This window comes from Misgurnus anguillicaudatus, chromosome 3 (genome assembly GCF_027580225.2).
Source record: "Misgurnus anguillicaudatus chromosome 3, ASM2758022v2, whole genome shotgun sequence".
NCBI classification, from domain to species: Eukaryota; Metazoa; Chordata; class Actinopteri; order Cypriniformes; family Cobitidae; genus Misgurnus; species Misgurnus anguillicaudatus.
This window is the reverse complement of record NC_073339.2, coordinates 30,756,244-30,779,183: the sequence shown is the minus strand read 5'-3', so window position 1 is coordinate 30,779,183 and position 22,940 is coordinate 30,756,244. Positions and strand designations below refer to the sequence as shown.

The 22,940-nt window shown below is 37.3% G+C and overlaps 1 protein-coding gene across 1 annotated transcript in view; it reads left to right on the top strand.

Annotated features, from left to right (window-relative positions):
* lrba (LPS-responsive vesicle trafficking, beach and anchor containing) overlaps positions 1–22,940 on the top strand; it is a 399,709-nt gene that overhangs the window by 162,103 nt on the left and 214,666 nt on the right. The window contains exons 25-29 of the mRNA XM_073864338.1: positions 3,496–3,676; positions 7,045–7,166; positions 7,598–7,705; positions 8,323–8,464; positions 8,554–8,899. Of these exons, the coding sequence (XP_073720439.1) occupies positions 3,496–3,676; positions 7,045–7,166; positions 7,598–7,705; positions 8,323–8,464; positions 8,554–8,899 (899 nt within the window). The remainder of the gene's footprint in view (positions 1–3,495; positions 3,677–7,044; positions 7,167–7,597; positions 7,706–8,322; positions 8,465–8,553; positions 8,900–22,940) is intronic.

Sequence of the window (22,940 nt, the reverse complement as noted above, 5' to 3'; positions counted from 1 at the left end):
TGTGATTGGACTGCCGTGTGAGAACTGACATTGACAAGCGGAGCTTTTCACCCAAAGTTGAATCTCTTTCAACTTTCGACCGTCAGCGCCGAGCGCGGGAAAAAAAACGCTAGCTGCTGGCTTACTTGAAAAACGCTGAGCTTCCGTTGGAAACCATTGAAAACATGCGTCGGCCATGGGCGTAAAAGCTTTGGTGTGCACGCCCTCTTTGAATGCAGTTTTCAGAATTCTAAAGATTTTTGTTTCACAATCATTGTAGGAAATTTAAACAAACTGTGTATCAAAACCAAAATCATTGATAGTCAGTTTGTGCAGTGAAATAGTTAGCAATACTAAGTAACAAACCATGTTGACGGCTGTGGGTTAAAAGACCTTCGGGAATTCATTGACACAGCAAAAAGTTCACTAAATACCTCTCTATTATATCATTTACTTATCCTTTTGCAAATTATAACATATGGGTCAATGACATGACATGACATGCATATTTTTGTCATTATTTACTATAAAAATTATTTGATAAATTTATGCCATGTGTCAATTTATTTTATAAAACCTATTTAGTTTAAATACATTCAGTATTTTTTAATAATACATACTAATTTTGGTTTTGGTATTTCAAACTTGTAAAATGTTAGGTGGGGCAACTGTCCATACAAATTAGCAATTTGAGACAACCGTTAAAAATGGTGTTTAAATGACGAATAATTCAAAATAAGATACCCGCCCCCGCCCGTACCCGCATTTAAGTAGCCTACCATCAGCACCGAAATAGGCTATGGAACCTGATAACTATACACAAATAGACATATTAATGAAAAAAAACAAGAAAAAAATACAAGTTCATATTATACCACACTTTCTCCACACATCCGATTTTGCATTTAAAGACTTGTTGGCAACAATTTATATACTCCACTCGCCAACTTTACTTTTACTTCATCCATGGCTACTCCTGCAACGCTCGCTCCAACTAGGCTACAAGAAGCTTCAACAAAAGTCGCACTGTCGCAGTGGTGGTGACGTGATGTGTCAAATGTCATATTGTTATTGCGTATGTGTAATGGTAATTTAGAAATACGAATATTGGCCACATTTTTCATCCGCGCTACTACTCGCCCGCAAGGAGTTAATTAGCTGCCTGCTCCCAGCCCATGAATTTTAGGAATGTCACAATCTACCCGTTTTAGCCACTTTTATGCGGTTACCCACGGGACTCTGGCCTGGGTTGCGTATGTGTGGGGCGGGTCTATCAAAAGAAGGTCCAGATCCTATTGGGGTAGGGGCGTGTTTGTTTAGGTGATTTAAAATATCAACATTGGCTTTCAGAGATCATGTACCCCGCCATAAAAAAATATCAGTAATTGTTGGGATGTTAGGATTATTGAAAAACTTTTCCCCAACAATTTGGGTGTTCTCATAGGTCAAGGTTGTACAACTGCAATCATGGGCCTTTTATTAAGAAGTAAACAAGTACAGTATAAACTGTAAACTAAAAATAACCACTTTAATGTATTGGTAGGCTGTTTTAATAAAGATTGTCTATATGTTTTTTTTAATTATTGTTTTTAAATTTATAGTTCTCAAATGTTAGTTTTATGGTTTTACGCAACTATTTTCAGGATTATAATTTTAAATGTCACTATCAAATAAACAAACAATCAGCATGACACAGGGGGCACATTAAAACTTATCTGGTAAGTAGACAATGATTGGTTGGACTACCTGCCATTTTTTTGAATGGGGATATCAAAAATATTTTAAAACAAATGTACTGAAATGTTGTTCAATAAACAAAACCTTTTAACCTCTGTTTGCCAAGAGCGCTTGCGACATTGTGTGGCTGGCGGTAGGTTAATTTTCATTGAGACAGACATGTCAGTCAATTTTAAATGTATACATTTTAGCGGTTGGGTGATTCTCACGAAAACTTGGTTTTAAAAATGTCAAGCATGAAAATGTAAAAATTGCTTAAATTTACTTTTTTTCCCACCAGACATTGAAAAACGAAGTCTGGAGTAAATGGGAACATTAATTTAAAAACTTTTACTTATCATTTTACACTTTTTGTAACATAATTTAAAAAATTAGTCCTAAAAAATCTCATTACCGCAACAGTCAGAAAACATCAACACTGACATATTTTTAAAATGACATGACAAACCTGAAAGGACATAATTTGGAGATTCTGCACATGCATTTAAAATCAAAGTATTATGCTTCTATTAATTAAATTAACATTTAATAAGCATCTGTTGCGGTAATGATAATCAAAATGTCGTGTAAGCATTCTGACAAGACAATATTTCAAATTAACTGTAAAAAAATGATCTTACCTGGTAGCCATCTTGAAGTAAATGGTCCATGTGCTTGGTCACTCAAAATCAAACTTTATTAAAATTCTGTATGTATGCTTAAACTGTTCTCAAAAAGTGTTGCGGAGGATGAGAACATCAGGCATGGACACATCATTTTCCTAATTTTTCTTCATTATTACTATACATGAATATTCAGTAAATATATTTTTCTGTCATCTAAAGTAGTCTAGCAAAACATCCATTTATTTTTTTTCTTCATATTTTTGTTTTAATTTGATTAAATTACAACATAACGCATGTTCAAACACAGCCGGACACATTGCGGTAATGAGAATTTCAGCAGAAAATGAGATAAAATATCCAATTATAAATTCTTATGTTGAAATCACACATTGTGCAAGGTAGAACACAGTATTGTGTTAATTCTGATGCTTTTTAATGTTACTATATTACACATTTTAAAGCTAAAATCATTAGTGCCGTGGTGTTTCAATGGTTTCGTGAGAATCACCCGATTACCTAAAAGTAAAAAAAGTCAAACAAATGGAGCAGCTCGCCAAATTTGTTGCAAGACCAGCGGGGTTTCTGTCTGACTGCTGCGTGCAGTTAAAAAAAAATGCCACTAGTTCGGGTCGGACTCGGGTCTAATTTTTTCGGGTTTGTCTCGGGTCGGGTCTTTTTTTAAAAATATATATTTATGCACACCGGGTTCGGGTATAAAGTGATTCGGGTCATTTCGGGTCGGGTACATTCATTTGGACCCGAGAAGACCTCTACTTCTGTCCCATTATTGTATTTTTGAAAGACAGCATTCAGCTAAAATTTTTCTCATTGTTCCTCAAATGCAAGAAATGTATACAAGGTTGAAATGACATGAGCTTATTGAATCATTGGTGACAAAGATTTTTTTTGGCTAAATTTAACTCCGTGGACCTTCACATGGTCTAGCAATGTACATAATAGATTAACAGATCTCATTAGACACATGAACTGTGCACTAATCTGCTCATGAACAAACATAAATCATTCCCACTGCACCACTAGTTATCAATACAATAAAGAAATTTCTTCATGATTGTTAATATTCTTTTTTCGAGTATATTTATTGCCACAGCTATAATAATGAGAAATGTAATGAAAAGGCTAGAGTAATAGTGATTGTGACGTTCTCTTGCAGCATGAACTGGAGAACATTGAGCCGTCTCAGGGTTTGGCTGTGGAGGCATCACAGATGTTCTTGCAGAGGCTGATCAATCTAGTGGACGTGCTGATCTTTGCCAGTTCGCTCAACTTCACCGAAATCGAGGCAGAGAAAAACATGTCCTCTGGAGGCATCTTAAGACAATGCCTACGCTTGGGTACATCTTTCTCTATTAAAGTTGTTATTTGATGTATTATTTTCTTTCTGTTTGCTCCCCCTTAACATCCTGTCCCCCTTTTGATTTATTTCTCTTATCCATGTTCTCTGTCTTTTGTTCTATACACTTTCTTCTTCACCTATTTGGTCTCAGATTTCTCTCTGTTGGCTCATTTGGTAGGGGTAATAATACCCTTCCCACCCTCTCTTTTTCTCTCTCTATCTCTTGTATTAGGTCTTTGATAGTGTTATTATAAGCCCTCCAAACTGCAGTGTTGTAAAATGACGACCATCATCAGCCCATTGACTCTAATGGTTGTTTTGTAGCCTCAGGCACCTCCTCTTTTATGTGTCTATGTATCACAAATGGTACTGCAGCATTATAGGCCACATAACTGAAATCCAGACGTTCAGATTGGTTACATTATTCATTTCTCTCTCTCTCTCTCACACATACACACACACTCCACATGACCCTCCCTGAAGCCATATAGACACCATCAAACTCCCTCTAAGCATCACAGTTCTACGCACCACTACCCTTCGTTTTCACCACATTGAGTTTCTCGCCGCGCAGAGCCTCTGAACAAAATGGTCGCTATGTTAAATCGACTCGACACCGTGCAGCTGGAGCAGGGCGGACCCTCCTGATTGGTGGAGTGGGACAGAAACTGAAGCCTGTTTTAGGAGGGCTGAAAGTATAAAAGGAATATTTGATGAGGTCTGCCAGCATGTAATCTGATTTGGGATCTGTAACAAGGTTTCGCTCACGTCTCTACTTCTCTCTCGCTCTAATTCTCCCTCTCTCGCTCTCTCTCTAAAATGACTAGAGCGATGTAATGGATAAAGCTGGTCGCCTGGATAATACCTACAGTATAATCTTAGCATTTCAGAGTTTACATTTGTCAGTTGTCAAGGTATGAGAGGATAGAGGGTTGAATAGTCATACATACACACAAACGCACGCAGCCAAACACACACATAGCTGAAATCATGAACAGTACATTAGATTAAAACAGTAAGTGTGTTTTGGAGAATGTGCTTTTCTCCTTTCTCGTACGGTACACACATACGTTACACACGTGCAGTGTTCTACTCTTTCATAAATCATGCAATACATCAAAATAGATGCAGTTTTTATGTACCCACCTAAAAACAGCATTCAGAATGATTCATGCCAATTTAGTGACATTTTTAGTGTTATATGACTAAAGAAGGATGTAAATCCTCTGAATGTGAATACCATTTCTTTGCTATTAAGCATTATTTAGAGTTTGTGTAAATTTTTCATTTCTTATTATTATTATATTCATATAAAAACTAAATCTACTTCAACAAAAAAATTATGCATGTACAACAACAGCATAATAGTGCCAATGTACTGTCTTTATATAGTATGGCTGTGTGACAATATGGTTTGTTTCTATTTATAAAACAGTTCCAGTCCTTGATTCTGATTGGTTCTGATTGCGTTGTGCCTAATACGAAAAGGCAGCCTCTCGTACCTTACTGATTACTTAAATATCAGTTTTACACATTTAGTATCAGGGGGTCCCTGCTCCATGCCTCTCTTATCTAAGGGGTCCCCGACCCAAAAACGTTGAAGACCCCTGCTCTAGATTAATTGCGTGATTTAACTTCGTGTCATGCTAATTTTTCTCTTAAGTTGAATTTTTCTACTTGCACAACAGTGGCGGCTGGTGACTTCTTTTTTTGAAGCGCACAATGCGAAGTTCGTCACAACATGTATGTAGCTTGTCATGTGTGTGGCTCCTAATTTCAAAATATGTGTTCTGCGCTTTGTACGCAGCAGGCACTTATTTTGGCATGACACGTGATGCACACACGATCTGTGTGCATCACGTGTCATGCCAAAATAGGTGCCTGCTGCGTACGCGTCTAAAGGGTTTATGATAAAAGAGAGGCTCACGTTTGCCAGATACTCGCATAATCTCATGCGTAATCAGAGTTTACTGTGAAGGAAGTGTCTAGCATGTATTTTGGGAACGTGAGCGTCTCTTTTATCATAAACCGTTTTGACGCGCGTGCAGCAGGCACTTACCCCGACAAAACACGTGATGCACACAGGATCTCTCCACACGACATACCCTGGAAAAGGGGACCACACACGTGACAATCCAAACACTTATTTTGAATTAGCGCATCTTCGGATGAGCAGTCACGAGCCGCCACTGTTGCACAAAGACGCGTTTCAGGCGAATAGTGCCTGTTTCGCGGCAATGGCGCCGCCCATTCCGCCTCTATTCGCATCGCCCCGCTAGAGATCACGTCTATTCGCATCTTTTCGTTGACTTTGTATGTAATCTACTTAAAATTCAACACAGATTGTTGAATTCGCATTTGGTGTGTACACCCCATTACAGTGCATTGAAAGCTATACCTTACTTATATCTGTTTGCTTTCAATTCTACTATTTTTATTACTTTTGCTCATACCATATTTTAGGGACTATAAATTGCACTTTTTTCATAGTTTGGCGGATCCTGGAACTTATAGTCAGGTGCGACTTATACGTCAAAATTATTTCATATGAATCAAGAGAAACCATTACCGTGTACAGCTGCGAGAGTCCACTGCTTCTGTATTTATGTAATTCAATGGATTCAGTGATGCACAATGACTTTTTTAAGCCTGCTGTTCTGTACTATTGTTTAAGTGAATAACTTGCCTTTACAGATTAAATGTCTGTTCTTCAGCTTGGATTTTGTGAAACCATTTTCTAAATAAACACGGTATATAGTCCAGTGTGACTTATATATGTTTTTTCCCCTTAAAATGCATTTTTGACTAATGCGACTTATACTCCAGAGCAACTTATAGTCCGGAAAATACGGTATTTAAGGGTTATAAACTAAATAAAAAACACGCTAGCAAATAATGGGTGCACTATTTATGTTCGGGGCATAAATTATTAGATTGCATTGTGAAGATTGTTTTTCTAAACAGATACTTTATTTCTATCTCTGGCAAAGTGAAATCCAGCTAAAATAATACTGCAAACTAGTACTTAAAGAGGGATCAAAGTCATATTTTGAACAAAAATATCTTGCCACCCTAGAATATCCTAGCAATGGCAACTCTTTGGCGGCCACTCACAACAACCTAGCATTTTATATTTTTTCAATTTTCATATTTTCTTCAGAATAACAATTTAGTTCATTATATGATCTTCTTTTGCAAGTAATGTGCACTGGTTTGCTGGCATGTCTATTTTTTTCTAGTTCTTTTCATCTGTACCTCTCACATCATGTTTCTTTTAGTCAACATATCTTTTTCTATAGGTTAACCATAATATCTCAGTATCTATCTGTCTTTTTCTTACACGCACACTCTCTCTGTCTCCCTCAGTGTGCGCAATGGCTGTGAGAAACTGTCTGGAATGTCAGCAGCACACTTTGGGTAAATCTGGTGCAGAGAGCAGCCATGGACAGCAAAGCCTTATGGGAGCCGCCAAGTCTATACCAGCACAGGCAAGTTCAATATCCTGCCAAGGTTACCTCGCTGTCTCTCTTACCCATTCTTTCTCTCTCTGTCCTTCTTATTCACTCCCTCACTTGCGCTTGCTGTCTCTTTTGTTGTTCTATTTCAGCTGATGTTTTAGATAGGACTTTTGGTCAATGGCCTTAGGTTTGATTCTCACAATTCCAGTAAAAACACTTTGCTGAACGTGTTGTCTAACCCACACTCGCAGCTCATCTATTATTTAGAATTTGTGCAAAACTGTTGCTTTAATGTCTCTGCGCCTTCATGCCTGCTAAATGTGCAACAAGAGATCAAAAGACTTTCCAGTTTTTACAAAATCCAACTGCTGCGTTGAGCGAACAGAGGGAACATGAAGTTTGCTTGTGAATCTGACTAAATAAAACTTTTGAAGTTTGTTTGTGTTGTGTGTACGTTACAGAGTCCTGTGGACATCGTGACAGGAGGGTTGTCTCCTGTCAGAGATTTAGACCGACTGCTGCAGGACATGGACATCAATCGTCTCCGTGCTGTTGTGTTCAGAGACATAGTGAGTCTCTTCACTCTTTTTTTTGATCATCTACAAACCATACATTTTTAAAACAAGAAGTGCACACTTTTAAGTGCTCAAAAATGGCAAAAATAAAAAGTAAGCATACGGTGTATAACTGTACATGCGTATTGCCTCATCTCCACCAGTGGTATGGTGGTCTAATATAATCACAATATAACAAATATGTAAAATTCTGTTAAGGGGATTGTTACCCCCAAAATAAAAATATATTATGGTAATGGTGAGTTTGCACAACAACAAAACTTTCATTTTTGGGGTGAACTAACGCTTTAAAAAAACGGTTAACCATTTTACCAAGTTGCTTTCTTCGTCGCTGCACAGCATCTGTAGTTTGTAGCAATTATGAATTATGACATTTAATTAATGGGGAAAAATTGTCCTTAATATTTTTTATAATGTATTATTAGAGTGGGTAGTCTCTTTGACACTGACAATGCATCACAGCTTCTGTACTAACAAAAGATCATTTACAGTTTGATGGAAATGTAATTAAGATGTTTTTTTGGGAAAAGATAAATGAATGCTGTATATTTCAGTATAGTTTAAAGAGTTTATAAGTAGCATTTGTAAGTTAAGCTTGTGTTGTGTTGTAGGAGGACAGTAAGCAAGCTCAGTTCCTGGCACTGGCTGTAGTTTACTTCATCTCTGTACTCATGGTGTCTAAATATCGGGACATCTTGGAGCCGCACAATGACAAAAAACAAGTCCAGAGAACACAATCTTCTAGAAGCACAGGTAACAAAAAGCATGTTGGAGAACCATCTGAAATGAGTTTTAGATAGACATTTTTTAATCTGTTGTTTGTTGTTTTTGTTTTTGTAAAGGGAGTGTTCAGTCTGATCTTGAGAACGGTCTTTCTCCCGGCCGGCGCGATTCTAGCATAGAGAATGACAAGACCTCCGCCACCTCCAACGATGTTGATACACAGGCCGGGCCAGACGCTGTGTCAGAAGCCCTATCCACCTTGTCCTCTGAGGTCAAGAGAGGTCAGGAGGTCACTGAAAAAGACGGCAAAGGGAAAAACGTGAATGTCAAAGATATTTTGAGAAGTCTCGTCAGTGCGCCGTCTGATGACATCATAGTGGATGCTAGCCTCTTACCGCCAGCGTTTCTGGGTGCGGTGGGTGATGCCTCTCGTGACCAGAATGTGCATTTCCAGTCCTTCGACAGGTAAGTGACCAATCAGAACTGGTGAATACTGACAGTGCCAAAGCTTACACAGTGTTTCCCATACATTGATTTTTTTGTGGCGGCCCATCACAGAATCAACACCGACCGCCTTGAATAGATTTTTTTTTTGATTCCCATTTACATTTTTATTTTACTATTTAAAACTGCTTAATTCATTGTTGCGAGCACTTTAGCGCGCCTCCCTCCCCTCTCTCCCTCATGTTGCGTGCAGCACCTCGAACAGCGCTCACCTCTCTCTCACATGACAGTTAAAAGGTGGCAGTGTTTTTAATGTGCGATCTCCGTGTACTCTCCCTTTTGCGTGAAATGTCAACAGTCAAGGATGTTACTGACAGAGAAGACAGCGGTTTGAGTTTATCATGACTTAAGGTTAGCAGTAGTGTTTCTCACACACACACATTCTTTTGGTGTGAGTCTCTGTGCATGCTTTCTCCATCCCTATGATGCGGTATGCCCGCGCACGTGTTCTGTAGTCGTAAGTCTGCTTAACAGCAACAGTGTATTCTCTCACATGTATGAATTTGCATCAGGTGTGCTTCATACATCTTGAAAAGTGAAGCTGCTTACTCTTTGATTGCCCCCTGGTGGCTGGCTGCAGTACAAGTCATAAACCGCGCCCTCTCCATTCTAACGAAATAGTCAAAATAAAAAAAATAAATGACACTTTCAATACAATTTTCCGAGAAATGGTTTTGATCCTTTAAGGTAGTTGTCATCACACTGATATATGTTCAATTGTTAATTTTTGTGATTTTTTTTCATTTTATATAGTAATTTGATGCTATAGAAATGGGGCGTGTCGTTATGATTGACATTTGTGATTGACAGCTTCTCTGAGCGGACCCTTGGAGCTTCGAGGGAAGATTGAAGATATAACAATGATTAATTTTCAATTTATTTTACACGGACAAAATTAATTGTATTTAACTTACCTTTTTTTAGCGAGACAGTCGAATGAGACGTTCAAGGGGCATGGTTGAACTTGGTGCGCGAGCTGAAGTTTGATACCGCGGCTCTGCCTCGAGGCTCCACGGACGATTCCTTCTGCGCATGCTCTGGCTCCAAACTGATGTTTTTGTGTAACATGGCAGCGCCCACGGTCGGACATTTTGCCTTCAATTCATTACAATGGAAGCAAGCGACGTCGCGTCGTCCATCTTTTTTTACAGTCTATGATTTGCACCAAATTGTCTGCGCTATATACGATATACAATAAATCTATTAATCGCATTTAAAATAAAAAAGCGCTCATAACACAACAGCACATTGATAAGAAGAGCAACAGCAATAAGGCTTCAATGTAAATGTATGGTGATTTTGTCAGACGATGTCACGTTTTATAAATCAGGATTTTAGCAGCAGTTAAGGGAAGAGCTGGTTGGATTAAACAGGAGGTGTTACTGGGTTTTATTGCCTACTCGTTTTATGTCTGAAGAGAACAGGTAATATGTAAAAATACCAAATACCGTATGTCTTTGTATATAGCAGTTGCTGTCTCGACACAATTTTTTCCCTCACGCAAAAAAGTTGTCTATTAGAGTCTACTATAAAAGCAGTCTGTGATGCCGTTTTATGATGGACATCCCCATGGAGCACCTGTCTTCTGCTGGGGAAGTGTGCTGCACACAAACAAACAACCTTACAAAAAACAAGCCTCAGGACACAACCATATGCATTCACGTGACCATTAATTGACCAATATACTTCACCAATATTTGGTGTATTTGGCGTAGTGTTTGTATTAGGAATGAGCAAGATATATTTTTGTGTTACACTTGTTTTTAGTAAATATACATGACTACGACCTTGTTTATATGCAACTGCAAACATAATTTGTCATTAATATTTGCAAACAAAAATATTGAAATTACATTTTAAATTTCAGTTTTATCAAATGTTTCAAAAGCAACCCGACATTACAAACTTGAATTGTTGAGAATAAATTATTTTTCAACAGTATGAACATTTTAAAATTAATGCAACAGTATAGGAAGCCGGACAAAAGTACTTTCGTCCGACAGGAACTCCTGACATTTATACCCGATTAACTTTTATTTTGAAAAACTCTGAGAAGTCAAGGATTCGGGATGTGTTAAATAACCTGTAGATTAATCAGTATCTTTACACATGAAACTGGAAACAGAACGCGTTATAAGAAAAATTAACCGCTTTAGGAATATACTTATCATGGCTGAAAACACCTTTTTGGACCTACACGCACAAAAAGATAAGACGCAATCAGGGCTCTGAGAAAATCGCTTTGTTACTTTCGTCCCTCGGTTCTTTCGCCCCTGTTTTCCCTTTTATAATTGTCGCATTTATAAACAACATTTTTAAAAGTTAAACTATTAACACAAATTAAACAATCTTTTAATAGGATTAATGATAGGCTTCCAATTTAAAATATGTGTCACCCTGTCTGTGATAACCCAGCTAAAGTCATTTTTTGTGATATACTACATAAAATCATCCTAATTTAAAGAACATTGTGTGAAAATATAACCCTGATATCTTTAATAGTAAGGTCGTGGCAATGAATGAAATCAATAATCATTGATTAAAAATCAAACTTTGATGCTCATAATCTCATTATTAGATTTTGAGACTTTAGCTTGGATTGCTCAGACAGGGTCACATGTTTCTGTAATGCTTTTTTGCACAAAATTATTATTAATCACAAAAAATATGTCCAATCGTTTAATATGTGGAACGTTAAAAAGGTAGTGTTTTTATTACAGTGATACTGATTCAATTCAATATCAAGTCAATATTCACAGGCCTCTTTGACTTATTTGTGTAATTTTTTTTGAGCATCTCCTTAACATTACTGTCTGATTTTAAAAGACCGTAACATGACTGCTGCTTCAATAGAATGCTGGGGCGCTTTGGGAAACAAGATCCATAGCTATGTGTTGGCGAACGTCTGCAATGTCTGTTTTCTATTTGCTGCATTGTCTGTGCATCGGTCTGGCATTACCAAAGAGGGATTGTTAGAAAAAAGTGGAGAGAGGGAAAAATAAAGAAGAGGAGATAATTTGACTTTTGTGTTGGAAATTGAAGGCAGTATGTCATGCCATCTTCTCTTTGTTTACCTTCTGCTCCTGACATCTCTTCTTCTTCCTCTCCCCTTCGGGCATCTGCGAGACATCCCTCTGATCTAGCCTGCTGTTTTATCTGAGGAATGCTCCATCAGGTATCACGCTGCTCCTGGTATCAGAGCAGGGATTACACTGGCTCCTGCAGAAGATGAGCTCAGTGCTGCAGCTCTTCTCTGCAGAAACATTATGGGTACACTTTTACCGCTGCTCTTTGAAAGACTTGGTCTTCTATCAGGTCTTCAGTCAGTCTGCGTTCTTTTAAAAATCCCTTTGCTGTTACTTTACAACAGTTGTAAAGGTTCATCCTTGACAAAAACTGTGTTTCCATTGCAGATTTGTTGACAAAATACTATTGCGAAATGACAGCGTTTCCATTATGATATGCGACTAAAACTTAGTTTTACCTCTCGCGATAAGTAATTTCAAACATCACGTCGACTGATGTTGGTAGGTTTACTAATATCACATCCACCACACTACGCATTATTCCTAACCGAAGGATACGTAAAAGCATTATCCAAATATTAAAGAAATGAAAATTGTGTCATTATTTACTCGCCCTCATGTTGTTACAAACCTCTATAAATTGCATTGTTCTGATGAACACAAAGGAAGGTATTTTGAGAAATGTTTGTAATCAAACCATTTGTGGACCCCATTAACTTCTATAGTAGGAAAAAAGAACACTATGGAAGTAAATGGGGTCCATAAACATGGTTACATATTTCTCAAAATATCTTTATTTGTGTTCATCAGAACAAAAAAATTCATACAGGTTTGTAACAACATGAGGGTGAGTAAATTTTATTTTTAGGAGAACTATCCCTTTAATGCTAAAGAAAGCCCCTTATATACTTAGGAACGGCAACAAATAGGTGTTTCTTGGAGGTAATAGTAAAAAAAATTAAATCTAGAGATGGAGTGTTATTTAAACATTATTTGCAAGGAAAGCCTTTTATGCAGGGTTCACACCAGACGCGGTAGAGGCGGCATGAGTGATTTACATGTTAAGTCAATGCAAAAAATGCAATTAGGCATCCTGCGGCGCAGTAGGGGCGGCACGGATGGCGCGTTCCGCGCAAATTGAGCGTTGCCGCGGGAAACGCACAAGTTGATGAATCCGAACTTCGGCGGATTTCCGCGCCATGCTAACCAATCAGGACCTCGCAGTAGAAGTGACGTAATTACAGGAAACGAGTCTCAGCGGAGTCGCAGAAGCCCCTCCCATGACGCGAATTTCTGCGTGAATGTCTCGAATGACAAAAATTTCACACACGACATTCACGTGCGAATGCAGCGAGTAAATTCAAATGTTCAAGCGTCAAACTACGCGTGAATAGCATGTTTTTGCCACCTCTACTGCCGCTGGTGTGAATGCACTATACTTTTAAGCAGACACATATTAAGTTGTTTCTGGGAGGTTTATTACAACGCTTTATTTTCAAATATTAGTTATGTGACTTAAAAGGGCTTCACACAGACCTTTGGTCCCAGAAAATACCCGTAAAATTGCCAGACAAGCGTCATCACAACAAAAGTTATGGTTCAGCTCCTTAAAACGAGAGATAACATGCATATAAACATTCACCACGAGAAATGTTGCAAACTATATTGATGCAGTTATCAGGAAATTATAAATGAGACGCATAAACAATGACGCACGTGCCGTAGTGAGGACGTGCGTGTCATGGCAACATGAAGTTGGTTCAAGTCTTTAAAATGAGGGATTTACAACATTCACGACGAGAAATGTCAGCAAACTGGACTAAAGCAGATATTAGGTAAGTTAGCTCGTTACGTACTGCGTTGAAACGGAGATCATTCAGCAGCATAAAAGAATATCGCGTCACGTGCTCATTTGAGCTATAATAAACGAAAATACCCGCATGTCATCCCAACAAGATATATCGTTCAGCTCCTCAAAATGCGGGTTTTAAATGCATATAAACAATCACGATGAGAAATGTCTGAAAACTGTATTAAAGCAGAGATCAGGGAGCTCGTCAAATATCCACTCTGAAGCTGAGATCATTCACCAGCATTAGAACGGCGCGTCACGCGCTCCTTTATAATCTTATCATAAACACAAATGCACGCGAGTGGTTCTTGGAGAGAGAAATAATATATAATATGCAAACTTCAGACGCTGCGTAGAAGAGAGGGCGGGACTTTCAAAAGGTCACGTGTCTTTCCGGGACCATCAGATGCCGAGTAATCATGGCAGTTGAATGAACAAAAAATCTAAGGATCCCGGAAAAATCCCGGATGCCTTTCCCGTGTATTTTACGGAATGTCTGTGTGAAAAGGGCTTTACTTGCATCAGGTGACCTGAAAATGTGAATAAACTGTTTCTATTGCAGTTTTACAAAATACACCTTTTCCGAATTGCCTGAAAACCACCTTATGTAAGCGTAAAAACGTTTTTGTGACATGTTTCCATTGGCGTTTTTTTTTATAATGTCAATAGATTGTGATAGATTGTGACTTATCAATAGAACTGTCAGGCTCTGGTTCCCACACTTAGTATGGGTGGGATTAGAATGTGTTGGGTGGAGATGGTCCTTAGATCACTGTGTATCAAGTGTTATCTAGAGTCTGCTGAAAGTCTTTGTTAGTACAGTACTTTGATGACAGATAACTTGTTTATGAATGGTATTTTATGGGTTAGTCAAGTTCTCAATGCTACTGACCTTTGTTGCCTTTACTGGTTCATTTCAAATGATTCTGTGACAAAAGTATACACTTTCCATGTAGTGTTTCAAATTATGTTAGGTTTTTAAACCTACAGGCATAATAAATATGCAAGAAATTTGGATTTAAATAAATCTCTTAAAAAATATGCTACAAAAAGTTATTGATTGTTGTTGAAAACAATCATACGTCCTTCCGCAAAGAACCTTTCAGTCAAAGGTTGTCAAAAGAACCATTACTTTCTTAATGTTTTATAGTTTGAAGATCCTTTCTTACTGCAGTGAACCTTTTCTGAAACAGAAAGGTTCTGCGGATGTTAAAGGTTTCTTTATGGAACCAAAAATGGTTCTTCTATGGCATTATTTAACATCTTTTTTAAGAATGCCACAGTGCATGTATGCAAGAGGGAATTCTTATCTCAGGATCCTCGTGGAGTGCTGCAGAGTTATCTGGATGACGACTTCTCCGAGTCTGCCGTTCCCCAATTCCTCTTACACACTCACCCTTTTCGACACACACTTGTGTTCTTCTCTCTTGCTCTCTTAAGTCGTCTTCAGTAAAATTGAAGCTCGTTTGAAGTATTTTGAGAATTTGACTAATATTCTTTTGACTGCAGACATGTTTCTTATGGTCATGTGTTGAATGGTCTTTCTGCATTGAACCCTGTTCACACAGGACTTCCTGTATATACAGTATGTTCCAGCAAGAATTTGTGCACACGCACTTAGCAGAGTGTGTCAGAGCACATGGGATCGTATGATTGAATCCCAGGCGATTTACGATGGTTATATATGGAAAAGAATAACTGTGTCTCTCGGATAAAACAAGCTTGGGGTCAAGGGGAAAACAGACGTTAAATTTATTTACTATCAACAACATCCTGATTTCGCCATTTGTCTGCACCACTGTTGTTTTGACATACTGCAAATATTTGCTGATAGGATCCAGAGACTGGTGAAGTGTGTCATAATGATGTGTTAGACCAATTTTGATTTACACTTGAACAAATAAATAAATATGGGTGCAGAAAGGGTTTGGATTACACCAACAAATGTTTGAAAGACCAGAGATACAAATACGGAGTGAATCTTTTTTTTTCTGAAAATGGGATGTTCTCACGCAAATAAATGCAGTAACATTAGTGCAATTTTTGTGGTACAGAATGAGCGCTGCAGTCATAATGTAGTTTTTAGGCCTAAACCTAGAAATTAGTTTGCATTAGGGCTGTCACAATTATGAAATTTGGCTGACGGTTAATTGTCTTATAAATTGTGACGATTAAGACAGTTAATTACCTGTTTTAGGGATTTGACGACTATGACAATTAATTGCCTGTTTTATGGCTTCGATGTTTAATTCTCATAGATTTTTTTGTTTGCTTATGAAATAACTTTCACACATTGTTGTGATTATTTAAATTAAATCTTTTGCAAGGTTTACCCGGCAGTAAATATGAACACACATAATACATTTAAAAGTAATTATTTAATGAATATATCTTTCAAAAACTGAAAAAAATTTGGAATTCCTGTTTTGGAAATGCATGTTTTACCTGGCAATTAATACTACTCATTAAAGTTTTGCAGCATTTCTGCAAGTGCTGTTTTTCTACTGTATCAATTGGCTTTGCAATGTATCGCGTAACATTGTCAGTCAAGGAGCTTCATTAGATACTGTCTCATTTTTACAAGCGCTGCAGCTCCCCCTTGTGTTTTTTAGAGAGATGTGCAATCATTGCGGTGATCTGAAATCATCACGATGAGGTCAAACAATCGCAATGAGCCGATTATTTAATCATTGTGACAACCCTAGTTAGCATTTAGCACTTCCAGTTTTCCTTATCCCGAAGTCAGTTTTTTTTAAGGATTTTTGATTAAATTCCTGCAATAAGGTCTATAATTGACACAAGTTCAGGATATTTAAATTTTTTATGACAAAAAAAAACACACCAGTAAAACCATATTTGAGTTTTTAAAGCTTTTACATGTTGAACATTTCTTAAAGGGGACATACAGTATCATGAAAATCGGACTTTTTCCATGTTTAGGTGCTATAATTGGGTCCCCAGTGCTTCTATCAACCTTGAAAATATGAAAAAGAACAACCCAGTATCTTAGTTTTGGTGAACAATTCTCTGCAAGCATGTGAAAAAAATAAGTAATTGAAATTTGGCTCCCCTTATGATGTCAGAAGTGGATCTTATTATAATAATACCACCCCTTAATCTGCAACTATCCAACCATGGCACTGCTATTTAGTGCAGAGAGAGAGAGAGAGAGAGAAAATAATTGACAGCACGATTGAGTTTCAATTTCAACAAACCCCCTTATGGTGATTAACAGAGGTGGAAAGTAACGAATTACATTTACTCACGTTACTGTAATTGAGTAGTTTTTTTGTGTATTTTTACTTTTTTGAGTAGTTTTTAAAATCTTTACTTTTACTTAAGTATGTTTTATTTAAAGTATTGTACTTCGCTACATTTTAAATCATATTCGTTACTGAGTAAAAAAAATTATAAAAAGCAAAGTGATAAAGACGCGAAACGGATGTAAATGGGCGGGGCCCGGGGAACGCGCAAAAAGAACCATGGAGACGGACGAGACAGGCGCGCGCTAATGCAGACCCGCCTCAGTTCAAATCTTATGAAAGAAACTCATGGTCATATTTAAGCGACCACTGACGCGACGCGAGTGTTTCATTTCTATGAAAGGTAGGATTCATGCTCTTAAGTACGAAATTGCACGACGTGTTTTTAATACCATGCGCATTATCTTCCGAGGTCTAGCAGCTTCGCGTCAAGTCAAACAGAACTTCGAAACGTCCTCGAGAATGCGCAGGTCATTAGACATTGTAGAGAGAGAGCAAGAGAGAGAGAGAGCAAGAGAGAAAGAGACCTCGCGAGAGAGAGAGAGAGAGAGAGAGAGAGAGAGAGAGAAGAATAAAGGTGACATCAGGTACCCAGGTCAGGGAAGTAAGAAGATAATAAACGTGTCAAATGTATATAGACATGGCACTCATCTCATTATATGCTCATTTAAACTAGATATATAGTTTAATTAAATAATGTATGTTACCAGCAATACATCAATTACAACCTTACTATAGTGATTGTATTTACAAGCTGCTGACCACCTTCAAAAGTGCATAACTCACATGTAAAAATCATTAAACAATTCCATAAATGTTTCTTACTTTAAAAAAGCTTTTTATTTTATTAACTTTTTGTTATTGCACTTTAATTGTAAAGATGTTCCTACAATTAAAAACAACTAGTTTGAGATGTATATTCCCTTGTCGTTTTTGAACTATACTAGAATCCTCCACCTCTCCCCGCTGTAAAAAAAGTAACTTTTACTCTGAGTAAAGTTAAAATGACTTACTTTTTACTTTTACTTAAGTAAAATATTATTAAAGTAACTTTACTTTTACTTGAGTACAATATTTTAGTACTTTTTCCACCTCTGGAGATTAATGTTTGCATTTTATCAGCTCATTTGCATTTAAAATGACACACCCAAAAATGGCACATTTTTGCTCAGACCTACAAAGTGGCAAATTTAACATGCTATAATACATTTTCTATATAGTCTTTTGGGCTAAAACCTCACATACGTACTTTGGGGACACCAAAGATTTATTTTACATCTTAAAGTTATTTTCAACCCAGTGTTGGGTCAAAAGGGACGAGCCCCAGGCTGTTGGGTTGTAATTGAACCTATTCTGGGTTGTTTCAACCCAAATTCTAGGTTGTATTAACCCATTGTTTGGGTCAAATAAAATGTATGGCTTGTAATGCACTGTAAGTCCCTTTGGATAAAAGCATCTGCCAAATGCATAAATATAAATATAATAGTTAATTTAAGCCACCGGCCGGGCTCGTCCCTTTTCGGCCTAACACTGGGTTGAAAATAACCTAGTATTCTTTTTAGAGTATAGTGTTAATTCGTGAAGATTTTTTTTGGTGAATGAAACGTGTGTATCATGAAGTTTTGTTGATCACAGAGCTTATGTTTGCGATAATTCTAGAAAGCCTATGGAAAAATCCAATTGGGATCCAATGTAATACTAACTTACAGCAAATACGGTATATGTCATTACTGAAGCACAAGGTCTATGTAAATATTAATCAAAGGGACATATTTTACCATAGCATCACATATTGGCATTAGCAGTGGATTTTTTGAAAAACTAAAAAATATTACTAATGCATTACTTTTGCAGATTGCAAAATGAAAATTATATTTAATGGGTGTAAAATGTTTCAAAATCAGGTCAAATTTATTTATGCTTTTTTGCTAATTTTACTGCATGTTTAAACTTATTTTCATTTGGTTAAACCAAATTTATCTTCTAAGTAATAGTTTAATCATGCATGGTTTTTTTGTAATTGGAAAGACTATATTTTTGTTCAGACATTAGATATGGATCCATCTCCTATGAGATCAATTTCTCCTGCACGCTTTCTCGCTCTCGATCTCGGATTCGAGCAGATTACGGGAAACATGCTGTTTACATGTCGTCTCCGGGAGTGTTAGTTAAAACTGCTAAATAATTCAGTGTCTGGAATTCGAACTCCATGGACGCTGGTCGGCACTGGCCTCTGCTCCTCCGGTCTACACCTGCCAGCCTTGATTAATTGACAGCGGTAGTGGGCTGGGGCTAAGTGTGGCTAATGGTGTGCTGAATAATTTAAATCCTGCACCTTTGAGCAGATGGACGCTCACCCCCACCTTCATCAGCAGCTGTCCACCCCACCCTCCACAACCGGTCAGTGCTAAACATGCACTTGAGAGTGTAAAGATATGAGCTTTAATAGAGCTGTTGAGGTAGGAAAGTTGTTGCACAGGTACTGTAAACACTGATGCCTGTGAGTGATGCTATGTTACTTTTGATCAAAAGTTTTAGCGTGGTCTGCATTATGGAAAGAACTAAACTTCTAACATCAACAGAGAAGGTTCTTTGCAAATAACTTTTGTTGGACGTAACATTTGCAGATTAGTAAGAAATTAGTTTTGGCATGCGATGGCACATCATTAACATATTTGTCGTCTGGGAAAATACTTTCTTGGTGGAGTTAGCACTAATCTGATTGGCTGGTATTATGCAACTTTTGTGAGTAAGGGCACATCATGCATTTTTCTCTATTTTAGTGTACTGTATCAGACTCATGATCATATATTTACACTATTTTACCATGTTTTTTGTGTGTAGTCTTTTGCAGAGAATGCTGCACCATTCATGAATTCATGCCGGTCTCTTACTGTGGTTTATTACTTGGCAATACTTGATTCTGATTGGTCAGTGGTGATTAGGGGTGGCACGGTACATGAAAAAACATTCAAACCGTTTGGTTTGCTTGTCTCGGTTTGGAGTGTGTGTGTGTCGCACGGTTCGACGCATGCACAACGTAGTCTTGTGCCTGTACACTGTAAAACCTAACAGTTAACTTAAAGGAATATTCAATTTTCTTAAAAGAAAAATCCAGATAATTTACTCACCACCATGTCATCCAAAATGTTGATGTCTTTTTTTGTTCAGTCAAGAAGAAATTATGTTTTTTGAGTAAAAACATTGCAGGATTTTTCTCATTTTAATGGACTTTATTAGAGCCCAACATTTAATACTTAACTCAACTCTTAACAGTTTTTTTCAACGTTGTTTCAAAGGACTATTAACAATCCCAAACAAGGCATAAGGGTCTTATCTAGCGAAACGATTGTCATTTTTGACAAGAAAAATAAAAAATATCCACTTTTAAACCACAACTTCTCGTCTAGATCCGGTCCAGCGCGACCCAACGTAAATGCGTAGTGACGTAGGGAGGTCACGTGTTACATATATAAAACGCAAATTTGCGGACCACTTTAAACAATAAACTGACACAAAGACATTAATTAGTATCAGTTGACATACAACATAGGAACGGTCCTCTTTCAACACATTTGTAAACACTGGGGCGGAGTTTCGCGTTCGTCCTCTTGACGTCATGACGTATTGCGTGGGGTCACGCTGGCACATCACGACCGGATCTAGACGAGAAGTTGTGGTTTAAAAGTGGATATTTTTTTATTTTTCTTGTCAAAAATGACAATCGTTTCGCTAGATAAGACCCTTATGCCTCGTTTGGGATCGTATATAGTCCTTTGAAACTCCGTTTAAAAAAACTGTTAAGTGTTGAGTTAAGTATTAAATGTTGGGCTCTATTAAAGTCCATTAAAATGAGAAAAATCCTGCAGTGTTTTCCTCAAAAAACATAATTTCTTCTCGACTGAACATAGAAAGACATCAACATTTTGGATGACATGGTGGTGAGTAAATTATCTGGATTTTTCTTTTAAGAAAATTGAATATTCCTTTAACTCAAACCTTTTGAGTAAACCGGTTGCATTAGGCCATTTAAGTTTTAAAACGTATAAATTTAAATACTGTGAACTTGAGTCATGTGCAATTATGCACTTATATTTAAGTAGTGTGAATAAATATAAGTGCATAACTGCATATGACTCAATTTGTTTAAGTTCACAGTACTCAAATGTATGTGTTTTAAAACTAATGCAGAAGAAATTATGTTTTTTGAGGAAATTATGTTTTTTTTTTGTTGGTTTGAGTTGACTTAACTTTTAGGTTTTACAGTGTATGTTACCTGAAGCCTTGTATACTTTCGTCTGGCTCCACAGCGCGAGCCTCCGTTTGGGAATGCTTTGCATATGGCTGTTATTGTATAGTTTTATTCTGTAAAGATAAAGAGTTGTTAATATTAAATATCTATTTAACTCTTGCCAGTAAATAACATAAATTTAAATCTACAGTAAGTTACTGGCAACCAGTTGCAAGTAACACTGTAATTTCTACAGAATTTTAGCTCAACTGAGAGACCATTATGTTAGCAACGCAAAGTTCATTAGTTTAAATCCCAGTAAACACGCATACTGATAAAATGTATACTACTGTTGCTTAAATGCCCTCAATATGCTTTGGATAAAGGCGTCTGCCAAATGCATAATATAAAAGTCTACTTCAGAAAGCTGTGCTGGATGATGCCTTTAAATACACAAGCCCCAAGAAGCAGTGTTTTATTAGGCATGACGTAAAACACACTATACACACAGCGGTGCAGTAATACTGATGTAATGCAGTCAGATGTATAGCCGGCTGCTGGTGTATAATTTTACAATGATTTCAGAATCAAGGATTAGAAGTTATCGTTTTGTAATCGCAATTATCCCTATGTGAGGAGTCCTGCATTATTCACATGACAACCTCCCGCAGCGTTCCACATAGTCTGTCCCTGACTGCTCTTATCTGACATTAGTGTGACTCCTATGTCTGCAGCGTCTCTCTGGATGTATTTTGGAGAGGAGCTGGTGAGTGTGTAGCATTACCTCCTCTGTCAGCACTGATAAACTCAACACTGGCCACTGTGAAAGGCCAGAACTCTGTCATTGCTCTCAGCTGATATCAGCTGTTTCCTTTTTTACTTCAAGAGATCGGTGATGTCATGATACAAGCACTAAAATATGCCGTCTTCTGTAGTTTTCAAAGCAACTTATGTGGTTAGGGAAGTATTACCATGGCTACTTTTCATGGCTTTTTAATGTTTCTTCTCTGGTTTACATCAAACTGTTTCATGCACTTCTTTAGATTTATGTTGTTTTAAGAAAATCGTCTACAGCATTACTGTACCACTGAAACATTTAGACATTCATTCTTTTATATTTCTGTTTTTACATTTTAAAATAATAGTAGATACGTAACTTTTTTGATAGCTGCTCAATATAGTTATTTTTTTCCAACTTCATGAGGTAGCCACCTGGGATGATATTGGATTGAAGGAGCACAGCACTTCTTGGCTGCTTTCCATTTACTCTCTGGTCATTTATTAAACAAAACACTCCCTTTTCAAAAAGTCCTATCATTTTTTTATAAACCTGTTCACTGTTGTTTTTTAGGAACACAAAATGAGTATTCAATGTTATCTGTGCTCATCTGGGGCATGGTGCTTTATTACAACCTTTACAGGAACCAGGTTTTAGTTTCAGTGATGTGCCATTTTCAAATCAGAATTTAATGAGATTTCACTGATAAAGGTTCGATAGAGGGGAAATTATTTTTAGGAATCAGTGCAAATTAGTTGCAGATGGGCACCATGTTGGATTTCTGGTTGTAGCTGATGTGTGCATAAACACTTTGCTACCCCATTCTTGTGCAGCCCAATTTGAGACCGTGTG